Source organism: Clarias gariepinus, chromosome 9 (genome assembly GCF_024256425.1).
Source record: "Clarias gariepinus isolate MV-2021 ecotype Netherlands chromosome 9, CGAR_prim_01v2, whole genome shotgun sequence".
Classification (NCBI taxonomy): domain Eukaryota; kingdom Metazoa; phylum Chordata; class Actinopteri; order Siluriformes; family Clariidae; genus Clarias; species Clarias gariepinus.
The window spans coordinates 28,040,761-28,059,560 of NC_071108.1; the positions used below are offsets into that span (position 1 = coordinate 28,040,761).

General features: G+C 41.5%; 1 protein-coding gene across 6 annotated transcripts in view; it reads left to right on the forward strand.

Moving 5' to 3' along the window:
• prdm16 (PR domain containing 16) overlaps nt 1–18,800 on the forward strand; it is a 158,793-nt gene that overhangs the window by 18,896 nt on the left and 121,097 nt on the right. The window contains exon 1 of one of the 6 annotated variants that reach the window (XM_053504127.1): nt 17,780–17,861. The exons of the other annotated variants lie outside the window; for them this stretch is intronic. Within the exon in view, the coding sequence (XP_053360102.1) occupies nt 17,849–17,861 (13 nt within the window). The 5' untranslated portion in view covers nt 17,780–17,848. Of the gene's footprint in view, nt 1–17,779; nt 17,862–18,800 lie in introns of those variants that run through there. 6 annotated transcript variants of the gene reach the window in all.

Here is an 18,800-nt window from a genome sequence, read left to right on the forward strand (position 1 = left end):
CAGGACGCGTCCGCATCCCAGCCTGAGATACCCATCTGGGGTTTGTCATCTTAGACGTCTGCCTGTGTCTTTTCCCTTCTTTCTGTAATTAGAGGAATATTTATTTTCCCTCACTCCCAGAACGGGAATACGCTACATCATGTGGGTTGGCTTTTTAGACTTTTGGAGGAATACAAAAATACTTGGCTGTACAAGCCCAGGGTTTGTTATGTTAAAATTGTTTGATTGACTGACAGAGGTATGGGAGAGTTCATAGGATTGGAAGACAGAAGAACATGCATTTAAGCACTGAGGATTATGAACGTGTGTGTTTAAATATACAAAAATAACAGCTCGTGTTCACTCACTGTAACCTTCGCCATGACTATGAATTTAAAGTACTGTCCTTTTGGAACAAATCCAAATTATGTCATCTATATCTCTCGTACCGACCTGCTTAATAGGCTTCGATCAATATTGCTCAATATCTGAGATCATGCATGTTTTCTATATTTATACCCATTAAGCATATTGTCCATCACCAGATTGGCAAGTCCAGAGTTGAGATATACAGTATGCCAGGCAGTCTGGGATAAATCAAAATGTAAATGGACTAGGGTTAATTTGCTTCGACATTTGAGATACTCACCTCAGCAGTGGATATGATTAGTGCTCATCTTGTGATAACATATAGGCCTTTTGGGGGCAAAAAAAACCATCTTCAGAATACAAAGGAGGACACGTGTAGTTTTCTAACTTAGTGGCTGTTTTCAGCATTGTGAAGCCCAGAATTTTGCATTTATTTATTGCTCTCATCTTTCTTTTTAAACCTGTTTACTTAACTTACCTGCCTTAATCCATATGCCACTCAGACTCTCTCTCTCTTTCTGTTTCTCTCTCTCTGTCTATGATAGTGTTTTCTTACCTCACATGGCATCTGCAAGTTCAGGGCCGTGAATGAACTTGGCCCAAAAAACTACTTCTTTCTTGCTCATTCTCATCCTCTCTTTCTTGCTCCCCCTTCACTATCCCCCTCTCTCTCTCTCTCTCTCTCTCTCTCTCTCTTTCTTTCCATCCTGGTCCGCCTTTGCCATTCTCTGCACAAACGTAGACGATTCACTGAAAATGAGAGATAATGGCCAGCATCCAATCGGTCCGTGCTAATCAGCGTGCATCGTGGGAAAAGCCTAGGACGAGGGGTGAAAAACACGCCATTGTCTGGAGGAGATTAAAGTCCCCGAAAAGCCTGCATTGTCTGTGGAGGGGATAAATCTTCCTGCTGTCACTCAAAGCTGAATTAAATTCTCCTTCGTTTCTAAAAGGGGCTTATCTCTGCTCAATAGCTTGTTGCACTACAAGCAGAAAGGAATGTATTTGGTGAACTTGTGTTGCTGACACCTTATGAAGAACAAAAAAAAGGGGACCTAAGGACCAAAAAAAGAAGAAGAGAAAAGCAAAGTGCTGTCGAGCTCAGGGCCTGAAAGAGGATGTGCTTTTGGGTAGATTGGGATCATGATAGCTGTGAGGAAAGAAGGGGGAAAACGCTCAGGGCATTTGATTGACTGTGGTCAGGATTTAGTGGGATGGAGAGAGAGAGAGAGAGGGAGAGAGAGAGAGGAATATTCATCCTCTTCTCTTTCTGCACTGATCCGTTTCCCCTAGCCCTCTCTTGCTAGTGCCAAGGGGCTCTTGGAAGCACGTTGTGGGCCGGAAAAGGGATCCGTCCCTGGCACAGTTGTCCTCAATGTGGTGGCAGCGTTTGAAAAGCTCTCGGCCGCATCACTTTATCTGTCCTCCAGCAAATGGCCCTCGCCAAATGCTGCTCCCTCACACGGTTCTCTTTATCTGCTCTCCAGCAGGGCGGCCATGCCAAATACTGATCCTTCACACCAGGGCCTTGGACGGACCCTTATGTACCTTGCACATTTAAAAAAGAGCCCCGTAAAAGGCTGCAAGAAGAAAAGCATAGGAAGAAAGGAAGAAAAGGAGGAGATATAAAAAAGGAACTTCTGCAGACACTGCCTCAAATGTTGGTGTCGCATTTTTCTTTGGCCCTTTTCTGTGTCCTGACGAAGAGTGGAAGGGAAAAGATATTGATGATACGTACCGAAAAAAGAAAAAAAAAACCATGAAAGAAAGAAATAAAGAGAGGACGTGAGTAAGTTAGGGACCAAGGAGGAAAAAAAACAAGCCTATTCTTCACCCCCTGCTGTCTGGTCCCTTAACAGGATTTTCCGCTTGCCGTTTGGGCAATTCAGTGTTGTTGTTTATGCCCGCTTTTAATTCTCTCCTTTCACAATTGCTAGGCTGTGTTCGCGCGAACTTTGCTCTGGGCAGCCTAAACTTGGCTCCTTAACAAGCAGGCTTACACCTGCTTACAGGATTAAATTAATTAGCACGAAACAGAGATCCGAAGAGCGGGAGGGAGGAGGGAATAAGCACAATGAACCAACAAAGCCATTGTTGCCTAGTCATGGTATCCTCCAGAGCACATCCATCGTGTTTTGTTGTTTTTGTTGTTGTTTTTTAAAAGTGTTAACGGAAGTTAGACAAAAAAACCCACAAAAAAAACCCCAGCAGACTGGTTTGTTTGGGTGTGCGAGTTATAGAGGTCAAAGGGGACAGCCACTGTGGACTCACACACTTAGGAGCAGAATGTGAGGAGGAGGTTTGAGTGCGAGGGTCATCATGTGGAAAGAACATATTGACATTGTAGTTCTGCAAAAATTTCACTGTGTCCAAAAAAAAAAAAAAAAAAAGACGTCACATGTTGAACCGAATTGAATCTGCACTACACTAGAGGATATGCAGTAAATGCCTGACCAAGGAATTAAAGATCTCAGTGACCGAAAAATCTTTTGATTCATTTAAAGGTTTATTTATAAGAAATTATTTTTACATTTCTTTCTCTTTAAACTAGCCAAACCCGATTGCTTAACATGTACCCACATCTGTACCCTCCTCCATATGGCGAAGGCTCTTTTATTTACTCTTTCACAAAGAGGTCAGAGGGATGTAACATAATGGAGGACAGGATAGGCAGTTCCACCTCCATAATTGGGTGCAGATGTAGAGACCATGCCCTTGTCATGTCTTTAGTCACAACCTTGACATTCGCTAGGCCTCCAGTGACTGGGGCAGATGTGAGGTCCTGCGTATGAACTCAAAAGTGTGCGGGTATTTAGATCCGCTTATTTAGCTCGCTGTCAGGGCTTTGCGGTTGTGGCGACCATTTTTTACGTTAAACAATTTATAATCGTCCCTATAAGTGCCCCGCATCCTTTGTTGTTCAGCTAGGCCAGGTTACAAGCAAGGTTATTCACAAGACTTTGAGGGTCATTTGATTCTCAAGAGTGCCTATCCCGCTTACTTAGATGTAGGCAGTGTGTGTGTGTGTATGTGTGTGTGTAAGAGAGAGATACAGAGAAGGAGAGACAGACAGACACGGCGATACTGAGACAGATCACTTGAGAAGGATGTGATACAGAGTCACTTGACCTGGCGCAGATAACCGCGGTGTTGTCAGCATCTGCATCCACCAGTGGATCTTAGATGAGTTCTTTTCCCTTTGATAATGGCTAAAGGTAGGATTTAAAGGGACAGTTCAAGTACATTTGACTGCAAATAAAATATACGTAGTACTGCTCTTAATCTTGATAATTTGTGAGAAGCTGTATCTTCAGATGGCACTCTCAACACCCACTACTTTGGTGTTATATTTCCGAATGCTAAACAAAGGATTACTTATTTATCTATTAATTAATTAATTAATTCATTTATTTTTGTCAACACAAGGTAATGGTTTTAACTTAGAATCAAAAATAACAACAACATCAAGGTTACTTGGTTTGTGGCCGAGGAACAATGAATCAGGACTCCGTAGTCTGTGGTCAATGGCAGTTCAATCAGAAATAGTGCATTGCTATACAGGGACTAGCTATCTCGTCCTGGCACCACTGCTTTTCACATCTGTTGGAACCACCTTTATAGGGCACTTTATTTAGTTATGAAAGAGGTACGGATCTTTTGATCAAAATGTTGCTTTGCTGTTCAGGAACGAAAATAGGGTACGTATGGCCTGTAAACTGCCAGACATGTTTGCTGTTTGCCAAGGTTATGGTCAAGCCGTGTCCGTGTGTGTGTCTGTGTGTGTGAGTGTGTTAGTATTAGTGTGAATATGGGCAGCTGTGAGGCACTCTGGCCTTCAACGTCATGGCAGCTGTCAGCTGTCTTCTGTCACCTACACACACACACGTACACAAACACACAAGGGGCAATGGCCTCTTGTTAGAGATGTACCTGAGAACTGTGTATTAACTCTGTAAAAAGCCAAAGAAATGCAAGAATTAACGTTAACCATGCTAATGCATTTGACATGCCTTTCTTCTCAATATCATTGTGATGTGTGATGGGCACCCATGCTCATGGCAGAGGAAGTGTTAACTCAACTGGAACGTTTTTTTCTGTCCTTCGAAAAGGAGGAGAAGAAAAAGGAAGGGGGAGTGAGAGAACACGGCTAACAGGACTAGTCACGGCAGCCTTGATCCTGTCAGGTATTCACACCATTGTCAGTCCATATAACGGCCAGGCGTCCGTCCGTCATCCCCGCGGTCAGACGCCTAATCTGCCCTTTGAATGCGTGCTCTGGAAAAAAGCAGCCCCGGCGACACGCCGATTCTCCATTCACTCTCCCCTGCCGAATGCAATCACTGGACAACCCTGCAATAACGCTCTCCCCCGCCCGACCTCCCTTTGAAAAAACAAAATAAAGGTGGTGGCCTCGTCATGCTTAGGCCCGCCAAGATAAATCATGCACTCCAAATTAACTCCCATTCAAAGGGACAAGGGAGAACAAGGCGCCCGCGCATGGCCGAGGCGCTCCGAAGGCACTATGGCTCGACTCGATAAATGTCAAGCCGAGTAATTTTAGAGTTCTGATTAAAATCTTATCGAGGCAGGAAGTTAATGGAAAAGAGTTAATGAGAAAAAAAAAAAGCCAGCGGATTCTGCCGTACATCTACGCATGAGGCTCCTCTTGAATCGGCCTCGCTCAGGTACTCGCCATTCTTCTCCAGCTCAAAGATGTGACGTAAAAAAAAAAAAAAAAGTGCTTTCCCAATCCCCCAAAAGTGCCAAAGAAGGACAAAACCAAGATTAAGCATTGGATCTCCAGTGTTTAACATTTTTTTTTTTTTTTAATTCAAGGTAAAAGTTGTACAAAGTGTAAAAGACAATGCAGATTAATATTCCACACAGTAGACAATACCCCATGATGGCACATTTTATTTAATGATTTATGATATATCAGTATCCAGGGTAAATTTTCCAACAAAGATCTGACTCTCTAAAGTGTAACAGTGAAATCTGCAATAAGAGTAGATAACAGTGTTCCTTTGTGTCTGTATAACCTTGAATAAACATTCATTCAAAGCTTTTATAAAGTTTTGCGGCTGCCGTAAACCAAAACATTGGCCTGCATTTGAACATTTTGGATCCTTACGTTCCTTAATCCTTGTGTTCTTACGTTTTCTTTCTTGGTGAACTTTTGAATGTTTATAAGCAAACCTAACTGGGGGGGTTCTTAGTAGAACAGTTTTTAGAAGCTAAGAACCTTTACCTACATAAAGGACCCTGATAAAATATATCAGCCTGTGTGTTTTGTGTGTGTGTGTGTGTGTGTGTTAGAACAATATGGGTAAAAAAATTACCATTCCTGGTGGGAAAAGCCAACAGATAAGCAAAAGGTGCATCATGACCCATGAACTGATCTGTTTTAAGGACATTGATTATGCAGCCTATTTTCCAAAGAATATATATTACCAAAATTACTGACTACTCTGTGAATCCTGTCTGAAATTAGCATGAATTCCTTATATTATGCACAGTCTGATATTTGTGGGAACACTTTCTTGCGTGTTATGCGTCTTTTCCAACAAGCTACCACCTGTCTGATCACTCCTCCACCTCCTCCTTGTCTGCTGTCTCTAGTGCTGAGCAAAAGGGGATGTCCTGCGCTGTTGTTCAGCGCTTCTGTGCCCGAGCAGAGGAACGTGCAGGTAGAACAAACACAGTGGTCTGCTGTACAAACAGAGGAGGACAGGAGCAAGTGATGAATGATGGGAGTGGTGCAGCCGGCAAACAAGCAAGTCGAGGGAAATCAGAGGAATTTGGCTTCTCTGAGAGAGTGAGATAGATAGAGAGACACTAACAGGCTAAAATGAAAAAGATTCTAATCTAGTCTTGTAAATATGTATGTACAAGGAAGATATGATTTGTGTAACTATTCAGTCTTTAGGGGAAAAACTGGCTCTGTTATGACTGTGCTGTTAAACAGCTATAAAAGCAGGAAAAGATTCATCAGCGCTCAGTGTGTAAAAAGATAAAAAATCACAAGGTTTAAAAAACACAGGTTTGCTGCTGATTTTCACTTACTTGAACCTGATGATAAACTTATTCTGCATGAATTACTGTTTATTTTGTTCCAGGTCAGCCAAGGAAAAAAAAAAAAAAGTTGTGCTGACATATTTCACTGACCATAGCGGTTATGTGTGTATGTGTGTGTGAGAAATTGTGTGGATATTTCTCGCATATACATGTGTGTCTCTATCTGTGCTCATGCCCATGCTCGCATTGTGTTGCGCGAGCACAGTGACACAGTTTGGTTGCGGAGTCTTTGACAGGAGTGAATTAATTGGGCCCCCTTGGATCATTTGTCTTTATTGCAGAGGCTAATTGGAAAAGAAGCAGGTGTTAATGGAGAAAGCCGGGCGGCTGTAGACCGAATCTCAAACACCGCGCTTGTAATGGAGCTCTCTGAGTGAACTTAACCATGTTTTAATTAGATTTCGCTCCCAAACGAAACCACACGTTTCTCCTCTCCACCCTCTTAGGTGAAGTGAATAGCCTAGAGAAAGACACGAAAAGAGAGTGAGTTGAGATGGGGGGTGGGGGTGGAGGGGGGGGGGTAAGAGCCGAGAGAGAGAGAGAGAGAGAGAGAGAGTGACGAGGGCAGGCAAATTTACAAAACCATATTGTCTCTGTAATAGGGTTTCGTTTGGGCAATTGGGACTCCCCTCCTACACACATGCATATGCACAATGGAGGTGAAACTTGAGAGGCTCCCATGCTGTTTACAGTACATGGCCAAAGCATGAGTTGACACCATGCTCCAGAGTCCTTCTCACATGTGCAAATAATTTAAGTCTTGAGCCCCTTCAACACACTTTTGAACATGTTCACGGTGCATGTCCATCTGACGCTGGCACTCGGTTTGTTTATGAAGACTGGGCCGATAAGGCGGCACGTTGCTAGGAGCCAAATGGAATGGTGTCTGGATGTGGGAAATCCGGACGGGCCTGGCTAGCACGCTGGCCTCGTTAGCGCTCACCAACCTAGTTCATCGCTAAGTGATGTCAGCAAGTTTTAATGGAGGCCACATTTTACCAATTATGCCACGGAGGGATGTGAGCTGAAATGAGCGCAGGCTGTTTTGATGTGGTGTTTACTCGTTGAAGAGTTGTGTGTGTATGTTTGTGTGTGGTCTCTTTACCGCTTGGCCTCTTGCCACTGGCTAACCTTAAACCTTCAGGTATGTGTGTTACACACTGCGGAACGTACAGGAAAATGTAGCGTTTACTGCAAAAGATGCATCTGCTTGGTCTTGCAGACATAAACTTGGAACTTGCTTACGTTGTGTAAAAGAATACATCTGATCCACAATTCAGTCACGAAGAGCATCACCCTGCTTGTCAAACAAACGGGTTTTAAAATAAACTGAGTACATGCAAAGATCTGATTCGTTCCTATATAATGTTTCCTCTGCCCACATTTACCCAAAAATTTACATTTGTCTCGTCAGTGTTGGGGCACTTACAGTGCATGGGAGGGCTTTTTTTTCCCCTTCCTGTAGCATCTCCCCCTTCCTAATCCCTGTTCTAGTGTCCCTGGATCTAACTGCCAGTGGGTGTGGAGTGGATCTATAAATATAGATATATATAGATATATATATCTCTCATTACTGTCACTGCCGGCTTTATGGGGCCTCAAACTGCAGCCGCTGCCAAAGGCATATAAACGCAGAGCTAGCAGCTCCAACGTCAGCCTCATAGGACTTAGGATGCAAATAAAACAAACAAACAAGCAAACAATACTGCGCGCGCCCAGTCCAGAAAGTATATCTGAAGGTGATTCGACACATCACATTTTCCATTTCACAATGCCCTTTGAGAGATTATAATAGCCTTGCAGGATTTTCTTGTACGTAGTTGGTTACCAAGTATTGGCTTCCGTGTTGATAAACATTTTGAAATTAATATGTTCTTTCTGGCTGTGGAAGCAGCAAAAAAAAATAAAAAATCAATGGGGCTCCTTTTGCCTCAAGTACTATCCCACGCATGTGTGCCCTTAATGAAAAACGTCAAAACAAATTACAAATGCACTGAGCTCTCACCGTAGCCTCGTACCTTTCAGGGTGTCATCCCTGGGGCATGAGAAGTGTGTGTGAACAGAGTGCCCCCGTGGACCTCTGACATAGGGTCCAGCAGGGTGTTCACGTGCACACACACATGCATATGCACACACTGTGTCTGTGTCTGTGCAGTCAGAGGTTGGGAGGTAGTAGGTGAGCCTCAGGCAGCTTTAGCAGCATTACAGAGGGCCTTGCGCTAATGGTTGCCATGTGCTGCTTTCCAGACGTTTAAGGGGCCGCTAGATGCTACCTTCTTACTACACATCCAAAAACATTAGCACGTAATACCTTAATGCCTTTTGTGTCTGCTCAGGGTTCAGTGGAAGAAAGATATAAAACGAGGTAAACAGGCAGGAGGCATACATGTTTGTTCAGGCTATGCAGGAAAAGTGCTTTATTGTTTCGCAGTCCTGTCTTTCTCATCCCCTTAACCATCTGCTTTCACCCACTATCCCTGTGTTTTTTTTTTGTCCACCCCTACTTGGATGGTAGAGTGAAGAGAAAACGGCAAATGAGATTTTAACACGAACAGGACTCGTGTAGTTCATATTTAGTTTGGATCGCATTTCAAACCCTGATCCATTTTATCCAAGAGGCAGCTTTGGTCCAACTCTGATAATTGAGAGAATGATGCATACTCTTTAAAAAAAAAGGAAGAAGGAAAGAAAGAAAGAAAAAAGTTACTGCATGCTATTGACGCGCCATCCAGGAACAAGCTATGATCTCATGCGTTTCAGAACATTAATGCGTATGAGCAAAGGTATTCTTCTTTTTTGGGTGCAGAAGTTGCAAACGACAGTTCAGGGAGACCATTACAAAATAAAACGAACTGGGGAGTTTTAGGAGTTCCTCAAAGATCCAGCGTAGGTCCATTTTAGGTTATGCTCTTTGCATTAAAAACACAACAGTGCCCAGGATCTGAACTCAAACAGATTCAAAAAGTATAATTAGGTAAATTTACCCTTTACCTTTACTTTTCACACACACACACGCACACACCATGTACAGTACATTAGAAGAGAAATTTCTCTGTATTGATGAGAATCAGCAAGAGTTTGCAAAAACAACACATTATTTTAAGGTAGAGAGACGTAGTGGAAAAAAGGTATAATACAGGTGTTTACATAGAGAGTTATTAAAGAAAGTAGAGCACCAAACTATTCCCCCTCCGATACACCCTCAGATGCAATCAGTGGAAAGAAAGTGGTCTCTCACGGAAAAGCAGACAAGATCTTTTGCTCCATTTTCTAACCTCTTTTGCATTTGCCAAATCACCAGGGTTTTACATGTAAACATGAAAAGATACATTACACTGACAAAAGTCAGATCTATTATTTTTTTATTGCTGTATGTAACAATGCAGGCAATGTATATTTGATATAGCTTCTAATATTCTATCTTTTATTTAATTACATTGAATAAAAGATGCTACTGTTTGCTATATTGAATTACATTTTCATAAACATTCTATTGTGTATTAAGAATTGACTGTATTAAGAATTAACAAGCAATTGAGGTTTTTACTTCCAAATATTTTCACCTCCTTTAATTCACTATTAGTGAATAGTTGTAGCTAGAATCAAAAGGATTTCTTGCATATGTCAATTTGTGACAAAACACCTACAGCCAAATGCATAAGTGGTTCTAGCCACGGCTTTATTGTCTTCACTAGTAAAGTAAAATAATTTTTTTTATTTGAGATATTAATGCTACTGTTTAAACAGCTCCTTAAACATGTCAAGAGAGGTGTGCTTGTGCTGGTTGATTAGTAATTTGCCAAGTAACAATAGACTGCAGATTACTTAGCACTTAAGTGCAATTACCCAAGACCAATAGAAGTCAATAAAAATGGACCAAAGGGCCAGCGTGATAGTCAATAACTGGTTTTTATGCTTTACCATGGTGTAAGGGTTTAAACTTATTCTGTAATTAGCATATGGACAAAAAAATTAAAAGGAAATATTGGGTCTAGGTTGGTTTTGTATTAAAGATGGGGGGGGCAATCAATTCAGTTATGAATTGTGATTTGTTTGTGTGGCCAATTGATGTATTAAATGTATTAAAGTATTGAAGGTTTAACTCCAAAATACATTTTTTATTATATTTTTATTTATATTCAGTATCATTTAAAAGTTTGAACACACCAGTTAAAAGTTTGGATTTATTATCTACATTTTAGAACAACACTAGAGATTTTAAAACTACAGTTGTAACACATATGGAATTAGGTAATTAAGTAACAACAACAACAACGGTCAGCTGTTAATTTTTTTTTTAAACTAAGAATAGCTATTCTGCAATAGTTCTTGCAAGAACAGTATTGTCAAGTGTATTTGCAAAACCCATCAATCACCATGCTGAAACTGTCTCTCATAAAGATCTTCCCAGGAAAACAAGACCAAAACCTACCTCTGCTGCAAAGGAGAAGTTCATTTAGAGTTACCAGCCTAAGAAATCACCAATTAACAGCACCTTACAATGTAGAAAAATCCTAGTAGGGTACAAAAGTAGGAAAGACCATGGAATTAGAAGCCGTGTCCAAAGTTTTGACTGGTAGCATATGTTTGCATTTAAAGTGGGAAAATTGTGCCATTTCTAGATAACCCTACAGGTAACAGTTTTATGTTGAAGTTAAGTACTATAGTATTATGACTAACATGAACATTATACTGATTATATATATTATACCGCGTTTCTAAATATACTGAACAATGTTGGCTGCTAGCAAAAGGTTGTGCTTTTTCTCAGTGTTGTGAGCAAGTTTGAACAAGATTCTTAGCAGTTCAGATAAAGTCAAGGTATAAAGCTTTATAGGTATGCCTCAACAATTTTAATTTATTATACATTTAATCCATCATACATCATTCAAGGTTTAAATTCTTTTACCAGAATTGGTAGCCATTCTAATATGGAATTGGGATATTATTATTATTATTATTATTATTATTATGATTATTACTACTACTACTACTACTACTTTATTACGAACTCATGGTCAAACCTTTTTTCAAATAACATCATTAAACTTAAGAAGATTCCCAGGCACAAAAAAAGAATTCATGAATAAACTTGTTGTGTCTAAACATATTTTAAAAGAGGCATTTATGATCTTACAGAACCGTGATACAAATTAAATCATTTGGGTATCACGATAATATTGTATATGTTGGTCCCTAGTGATTTCCATTGCTTGCAAGCATTTGCAAGGGTATTTCTCGCAAATGCTCAATTTCCCTCTGGGATTAATAAAGTTCTTCTTGCTTTTCTTTGAAGACTAACTAAGTAATTGTAACCCTACAGGTAAAGTACTAATGAATATGTGACAAATAAAAGTTGAATTTAATTGAGAATACTTTGTTATTAAATGTTTATTGAATTGAAATTAAAATTAGCATAATCTAATTTATTCTAATCTAATAAGTTAAGGATGTAATTGGGTCTAAATGGCTAATTGGAAATAATCTAATTGGAAAAGGAGAAATTCTCATTTAAATAATTATAATTTAAATCTAATAATTGATAATTTTAATTACTCTATTTCAGTGCTTTCATTTGGGTTACAATTAATACTTGCACTGTCTGAGTCTTGTCTTTAAAGCTTTAATAGTTTTATCCTCCATGTAAGCCTGCCTTCAATAAAGTGCTAGCTTGAGTCCTATTACGGTGTAAGTCTGAGTAGTTAATAACTTTCACACTGAAATGGGGGTGTCCTTGATAAATCGCTATTCTCCATCATGTTGGTCGGTATGTGGAAATAATAATAATAATTAAACTGTAATAAAACATAGTGCTCAGAGGTACTACTGTATGTAGATCAAACATGTCTGAGAAAATGATAAAAGCAATCACGTTTATTTATTAAACAAAATTCTGTGATAATGACAGAAAATTGTTAACTGTTTAGTAAAGTCCTCTCAGCAAACTGAATTAGTCGTCCATGTTTCCCCAGCCTTGTACACGGAGCATGTGTTGTTGGAACCTTACTTAGTGCTGTACACACTATACTCAAAGAGAGAGAGATTACTGCCATGGAGAGTTAAGTCCAATGGATTCCAGGATAAAGATTTCTTTCAAGCAACAGCATGGCCTTATAGCCATAGTCAGCGTGAAAATCAAATCAAATCGATCCTGTACAAAGACACAGACGGACTTGTTTTGCACTCAGAGCGAGACGTGCACTCATGTGAGCTGTGGGGGCTGTCTGGAGCTAAGCTATCAAAGTCTGTCAAAGACTCCATTTTAGACCAGGAGAGTAATGTGCGAATTTCTTGCAAATGGCCTTTTGTAGCAATTAACAGGTCTTAATTACGGCTGAATGGGGAGCTGAGTGGCTAATCTTGGCTTCCAGGCCTTCAAAAGGCTCGTCAGCTATCTGATTATACATTGATCTATACACTCCGGCTATGTCCGTAATTTAGCACACACATACCGAGAGAAGGTCTCGATTTGTTTTGTTGTTTTCCCAGGCTCCAAGAGCTGCCAATTAAACCCCAGTCATCAAGTTCATTTTGCAGTTACTGTAATTAAGACTCTAATTAGTAAACCTGAAAACACAGATGATGAACACAGAGAATTGGTTCCGATTATGTTTCTCAAGCTTTTCTGCCAGGGGCCCTCAATCCTGGACCAGCATCAGCGCAGCATACCGATGCCTAAAATAGAGCAAGATACTTTTATTTAGTATCACCAAGGCGGCACAGCATCCATTTTTTTTCTTGCAGTGGTCCAAAACATGAGGCAGAAGCAACAGAATGTCTGAGAGCTCTCTGCCAAATTCCCAAGTTAAGAAATAGCACAAGAGGCTATTATTTTTGGAATGGTAGAGAATGATGTCATTACTCTAGTCCTGGTTAGCATGCTGTTGTAGTCAGCTGTGTGTAATATGCTATAACTGCATTTAATCAATTATTATTTATACTAATGTTATGGTGTTAAGGGGTTGTTTTAACATATTTGGGCTGTTTGATTTCAGTCCTATATATGCATCTTGTCTGGTCACAGTAAAGCACTATTAAAAAAATAATAATAATAAATAATGAAGTACTATCAAAATGATTTGTATCAGGACTAAGAATAAGAGCTAGATATGCACACCTGCAAAATCACATACTATAGTAGTCCTACTATTCTCCAGCAATGCGCTTCAAAGCAATCTCCCCCATCCTCACCTTTCCTTCTTCCCTTGAAGGAAAATAAGCCTCTCTACGCAGCACGCGGCACATACGGACAGAGAGGGTCGAGATCGATACCAAAGGTCACTCCTCTAAAAAGGCCAGTGGCTCCACAAGTATGAAATGTCACTAGTGAAATATGTGCTGTGATTCTGGGCTGGACAGATCAACTGCCTGGCTGTACAACTCGTTCTCTTGCTTCGTGTTCGGAATTAAGGTGGATGGAGTTTTAATTGAGAAACACACAGGCTTTATTTTTTTTTCTTTTTTCGTAATCAGGCGAGCTCAGGAGAGAAGGTGAAATAATGAGAGACTTTGTTATCTGGGGGGTGACTTGTTCTGCCACAGCATGAAGTGACTCTGATGATAAGGTTCCACTCATTCCCAGTTGTTGGCAATCTGTTGGCAATAAGAGCCATCTCAAAATTTAGGGCTATGCTTCTGTAACGAGGTGTGTTTCTGTGTGTGTGTGCGGGTGGATGAGTGAGTAAGAGAAGGAGAGGGAGAGAGAGAGAGAGAAATACAGGACCAATATATTTTTTGTGTGTGTAAAGTGTGCAGGCTCCAGGCCCCTGCAACGCCTACGCGTGTTAAGAGCGGGTCTTGACTACACGCGGATGTGTGTGTGAGTCAAAGGTAAAGGCAGGCAGAGCGAGGCCGCCTGTTGCGGGTGGCTTTTGATGGAACCAGGCAGCTGGGTGTGTGAAGGAGCAGGGCAAAGCAGAGGCGGCCTGGCTCACCGCTGGCCTCTATTCACTGGCTCTCGTTAAAAGTCCTCACCCGCTGCTTCCAATCAGACGCTCTTTGTAGCTCTCGCTCTGTGCCAACGCACCAGGCCTATGGTTTCTCAGCGCTGGCACATCTGTCTCTGAGTGAGAGAGAGAGAGAGAGTGAGAGAGAGAGAGGGAAAGTAGGTCGGTACTGGAAAGAAAGGGGAAAGCAACACTTATAGCAAGAAAACACATCTGATAATGTGATGTCATCTTAAACAAAAACGTTGCCTCTTTAGTAATTAATTTTAAGTCGTCCCAAGTTGCCTCTGAACCATCTGTGGTGTTTTGTTCCTGGCTAATGTGGGCTACAAAGCTAACTAGCTTCTAACACAAGGCTGAATCCCCAATCTCTCTCTAACCCCTGACCAAGGGCACTGCTTGGTGTGTGGAGCAAGGGATTTTATGCTGTAGAGCACTAGCTTTCCGTTTTATGCTATTTGGTATCCAACCCCTTAACCATGAAAGTTTTATTATTTTTTAATATTTAAGTTAATATTCTAAAAGGTGTTTAAATGGAAATATAGTTTAAGTCTCCTAAATTTCTCAGGACTGTCCACCACCTCCATGGTTTCTTGTCCTCATCTTTTGACTACATAGTACCAATTAGAATTTTAAACTTCTTTCACCCCTCTTAACTGAAATGTCAATATAACCCGGTGGTATTAAATGGCATTGCAGAACTGCTGTAGAAAAGCAACATCATATGGAAGGAGTGCTGTTAGAGGCAAACATTTAAGAAATCCATAGAGGCTGTTGTACAAAGACACATCTATTTCTGAATCATAAACTTGAGACAGAACGGATCTAAATATTGGTACATTATTTCACACGTGAGGCTCCTGTTGGAATGAGTTGAAAAATCCAACACACGAGGAAACACTTTACAACCTGGACAGGAAGCGTACAGATGTCATTAGGGAGGTTGTTCATGTGCCGATCAGCGCTCTTCTGTAATAAGCTGACGCTCTATGTTGTGCAATTCCTGAGACATCTGAGCTAAAGAAGTGATTTAATCTCTCTACATTTTTTTAGTAGACAATCCTGTCAAAACAAACCCTGAATTTGTCGAACCCTGCTATCTCCAGATGGGCCTCGTCCTGGTGTCTCAAGCACCAACTTGAACGCATCGCAAATTAGCGTGCCATCTGTGACTGTTTGGTGTCCCATTGACCCAGTCTTTTAATCGCACGTCCAGGTGCGCCGATCACTGCCCTGTCTCCTTTAAAGATTCACGTCTAAGAGAGCTGGATCCGAGCTCAGGTTAACTTCCTGTAACCCAAGCCTCTCCTCATCCAGCAAGAGGGGGAGAACTGAATTAGTATGTACTTGCGCTGGACGCAAAGGGTATTGTCAAAAAGCGGTGTCCTGTGTCTCGATCCCATTACAAAGGTAAATAAGGAGAGGACAAAACTGTAATCCAAGCATTCCTGCTTCAGCTCTTACTGATGTCATGTCCGTCCCTCTCCATTCAGGCCTTTATTGGATGTAATTATGTGATTAGTTAGGCTTTTATAACTTGCACTGAGGCCAGTGTGGTAGTAAAGGAAGATCATGTGTGTCACTGAAGAAGTTTCACCTGTACCTCAGGGTCATGAGATACGCTCGTACATCAGCATTAGGTAAGAGTGTTTATTAGGTTTCATATAAGTATATGGCACGGTGAGAATAAGGAAATATAGTTACAGCAGTACAGTGAGAACATGTAAAATAATAATGTGGACTTAGACCTCAATGTGTTGTCTGGATGCTGAGAATTAAAGTAGCAGCAGCAACTCAAGTTGTCATTTTTTAAAAATGCAACTCCGTTACATAGAAATCGATAAATAAGCTGCATTCGTGAAAATTGGGCAACATTAAAGAATGTGTTGTAAACCGCTGGACTTGGAAATTCGTCTGTCTTCCCCACCAAGCAGTTCCACTCTGACCTAATTAAACGATGCTGGATAACAGTCAAGTCATAAGCACAGCTACCCTGGGCTTTTACAAAAGCTCAACTTAAACTTAAAGAGATTAGACAACTTTTGCAAGATATTAGCTGTTCAAAAATGAGAAAAATGTCCGTAAGCCTCTTGAGCGCGAGAGACGAGCGAACAGACGTTCTTTTGTTCCCTGCGGCCGGGGTCCTGGCTCTTCAGCACCGTGTGCGGGACTGGCCTACACGCCTGATCCCTGGCCCTGTAAACCCAATCAGCTTCAGGAATTAGAGAAGGATTAAACTCCTACCTACTAGTGCAGCACTTGAAAAAATATGAGGAGAGAAGAGAAGAGAAGGGGGGGCGTAAAAAAAAAAAATGCACGGCCCACCCAGGAGGTCAAGAGAGGAGAAAAGTGGGAAAAGGTAAGAAGCACGGGGAAGGGGAGGGTTGGATCGGTCAAGTGGACACGAGGTAAAAAAGGGATGAGGATTTCTATATCTCTTCATACATCAATGCATGTACTTTTATTTGATGCATTTTTATCTTCCTCTGTAAACTCAAAGAGCGCATTCTCATTCTGCTGTTTCATAGTTCAATCCTCTCTCTCTCTCTCTCAATTTCTCTTGTCCCTCACTCCATGGTGGGCGGGCTAAAAGAGATAAAGACACACAGATCCTTTGGTGTGTGACGAGGCCTGGCCCCTGTCATCACAAACCCCTTGTTGTGCCTGTGAAATCGTCCCTCTGCCCCCGCAGAGCGAGAGAGAGAGAGAGAGAGAGAGAGAGAGAAAGCGAGGTGGTCAGACAGAGCCATGTGAGGAGTGTCATATGGAACAGCTTTAGTCCCCAACCCCTGTATCATCCTATCAAAGGAATGCTGGCTGCATCTGGAGAGCAAAGCTGCCTCATGTGTGCCAGCACGGGCAGGGTGGAGGGGACACAGTGACTCTGCCAGCCTCCCCCATACACACACACACCATGATTTGCCACTATTGCAACTTGTCAACTCCTGTTCCTTTACACTCCTTAGTCTTGCCTTGACCTTTGGCCTCAGTATCTAGAAGACAGTAGCAGTAAGAGATATTTTTTTACTTGAACAGGGAAATACCAAGAAACTACTCCCTCACACACACTGATCTCTCTCTCTCTCTCTCTCTCTCTCTTTCTCTCTTTCTCTTTTTCTTTCACACACACACACACACACACACACACACACACACACACACACACACACTTTTTCTCACCCAGATCTGAGCACTGTGCTTGACTCTCTCTCTCCGCTTGACCTCTGGAGAGTGTCCTTTTCCCCTTACACCATCGTTCCCCAGCACTCATCCTATCTCTGACACTGACATTCTTTCACTTTAGCAGCGTTGACTGGTCAGATAGGCCTTCCTCAGTAGCATAGCGCCTATCTCAGAATGCGTGTGTGTGTGTGTGTGAGGCAGAGAGAAAGAGCGATTATTAGAGAACCTAGCGCAGTTAATTGCTGACGGGAGTTCATGTGAACTGGACAGATTTTAAATCAGGACACTCTAAGACCATGTCTTCTTTTGGTAAGTTTTTTTTTTCTTTTCTTTAAAATTAAGCTGGATTTAACTGAATATGTCAGAATGTGCCGATTTTACATGGGGAATCGTCGTGCTAAACTACGTAGCCTTGACGTTAGCCGTGCGAGTCGGCTTCTTGCGAGAAACGTCTCTCCAAGCATATCGTCGCATCATCTTCATCGATGCCAGAGTGATCATTTCACTCGGATACTCGGAGGTCTTTCATTTTGTTGTCAGCAAGGCAAACCAGAAGAAGATTACTGTGCTATTATCACCAGACTGATTACATGTGATTTACAGTCCTGAGTCATGAACAGCTTCTCCTCCTCCTGACAGCAAAACAAATGTTAGACAGAGAGGCCAACATCATTTTATTTCTCCCCTGTTCTCCCACGCTTTCCCCCCCTCTTCTTGCTATTTCTCTCCCTGTGCTTATGGCTCTCCCACACCTTTGTTGGTTTTATCTACGTTGGTGGCTGTTTGATGCCTGTGCTTCAGAGAGCCATCCATATTCCGTCCACAGGGCTGTCAGCTCTGAGCGGAGGTGCTCATTCTTCATTCTCTCGTTATGTCTGTCCTCCTCTCCGTCTGTCCTGTCAGGAGGCTTGGTCACCTTTAACCCTGGTCTCCGCTCTTTAATTTCTCCCGCTTTCTCTACAGCCCAAGGCTGCAAAGAGGCACATTTACTAAAAACTGCTCTGACGGTGTCTGCCAGGACACTGTGATCGTGATATGAAATAAAAGCTTCTCTTTTAGAAACTTACAAATTCAGATGGGCAGCACAAAACAAGAGCTAAATAGATATTTAAAATATATATATATATATATATATAAAATAAATGATGAATAAAAAGAGGGTGCCGTTTCCCCTCTGCCTTCTTCCTGTCCTTGTACCTTGATTCCCAGTTAATATAGAGACTGATGAGCTCAATTTGGTGCCGGTTC